Source organism: Leptonychotes weddellii, unplaced genomic scaffold (assembly GCF_054177405.1).
Source record: "Leptonychotes weddellii isolate Sample4059 unplaced genomic scaffold, ASM5417740v2 HiC_scaffold_38713, whole genome shotgun sequence".
Taxonomy (NCBI): Eukaryota; Metazoa; Chordata; class Mammalia; order Carnivora; family Phocidae; genus Leptonychotes; species Leptonychotes weddellii.
The window spans coordinates 1-1037 of record NW_027991289.1 but is presented as its reverse complement, the minus strand read 5'-3'; the positions used below and the strand labels follow the sequence as shown (position 1 = coordinate 1037).

Here is a 1037-nt window from a genome sequence, read left to right as displayed (position 1 = left end):
TTTTCTCACTTGGACACTTGGAATTTTTTTTTTTTTTTTTTTTTTTTGCTTTTCAAATCATTTTAATAACCTAGCAGTGATTCAAAATATGGAAAGAAGACTCAAAAGAAGGATGCTACCATGATCGATTTACACAAGCACGATCAAGGGCAACGATGAAACCGGATTCCAAAGAGCAAGGGTGGTAAGAAGGCTTCCATGCTCACAGTTTGAAGAGCTTGGTTTCGGAAAGTCTCTGAGGGGTAGCAGAAGAGACATGAAGTTTAGGGGGCCCTCAGAGGACAGGGCGCGGTCGCTGGGTCATGAGCACCTTGAAGCGTTTCTTGACGGTGATTCGGTGTCGAGAGTATTTGTCATCTGGGGAGAACCGAGCAGGATGCGCCGAGCAGGTCTGTTGTCCCATAGGGTCAAGCTTCTTCAGCGTATAGACTCGGTCTCCCTGCTCGTTGAGGTAATACTGGAGAAACATGACCACACCGAAGCCAGAAGTTCTAAATTCCTGGACACTTGGAATTTTAATTGAGCCTTGGTAGCTAGATCTTTAAAATGAGATAATGTTCAAACACTGTAATTAAATTTTTTAAAAGGGCAGCAATAACCTACATACCAACAGGCTCAGCCTGTATCTGTAGTGAATCACATGCTGCTTAATCTGAATATCAGGGCTGCTCTGTGATTCATTTGCATGTTACTGGGGAGCACTTGCTTAGCAAATGAAGATGAGCCACCAGAAAGTTCTTAAACAGCCCCAAAGAGAGGAACTGAGGCCCTCTCTCTAGATTCCCCTGGGTAGGCAGTAATAATAGGTCCAATTCTTTCCCTCTTTTTTTTTTTTTTAAATGTGTTTTGAGGTATGATTGCCACACAAAAAGCTGTACATAACACAACTTCATGAATTTAGAGACGAGAATGCGCCTGTGAAACCACCACAATCTAGGCCATGAATTTATCCATCACCTCCTAAAGTTTCCTCCTGCCTTCTTTATTACTATTGTTTGTGTTGGTGAGAAGAACCTCTTAACAAAACTTCACATATG

The 1037-nt window shown here is 42.2% G+C and overlaps 1 protein-coding gene across 1 annotated transcript; it reads right to left on the bottom strand.

The window, feature by feature from the left end:
* Positions 1–108: 108 nt before the first annotated feature.
* On the bottom strand, positions 109–497 carry LOC145719328 (H/ACA ribonucleoprotein complex subunit 3). Its single transcript, XM_081810822.1, has one exon. The coding sequence runs from the start codon at positions 467–469 to the stop codon at positions 275–277; it is 195 nt and encodes a 64-aa protein (XP_081666948.1). The 5' UTR covers positions 470–497; the 3' UTR covers positions 109–274.
* Between the last annotated feature and the right edge of the window lie 540 nt (positions 498–1037).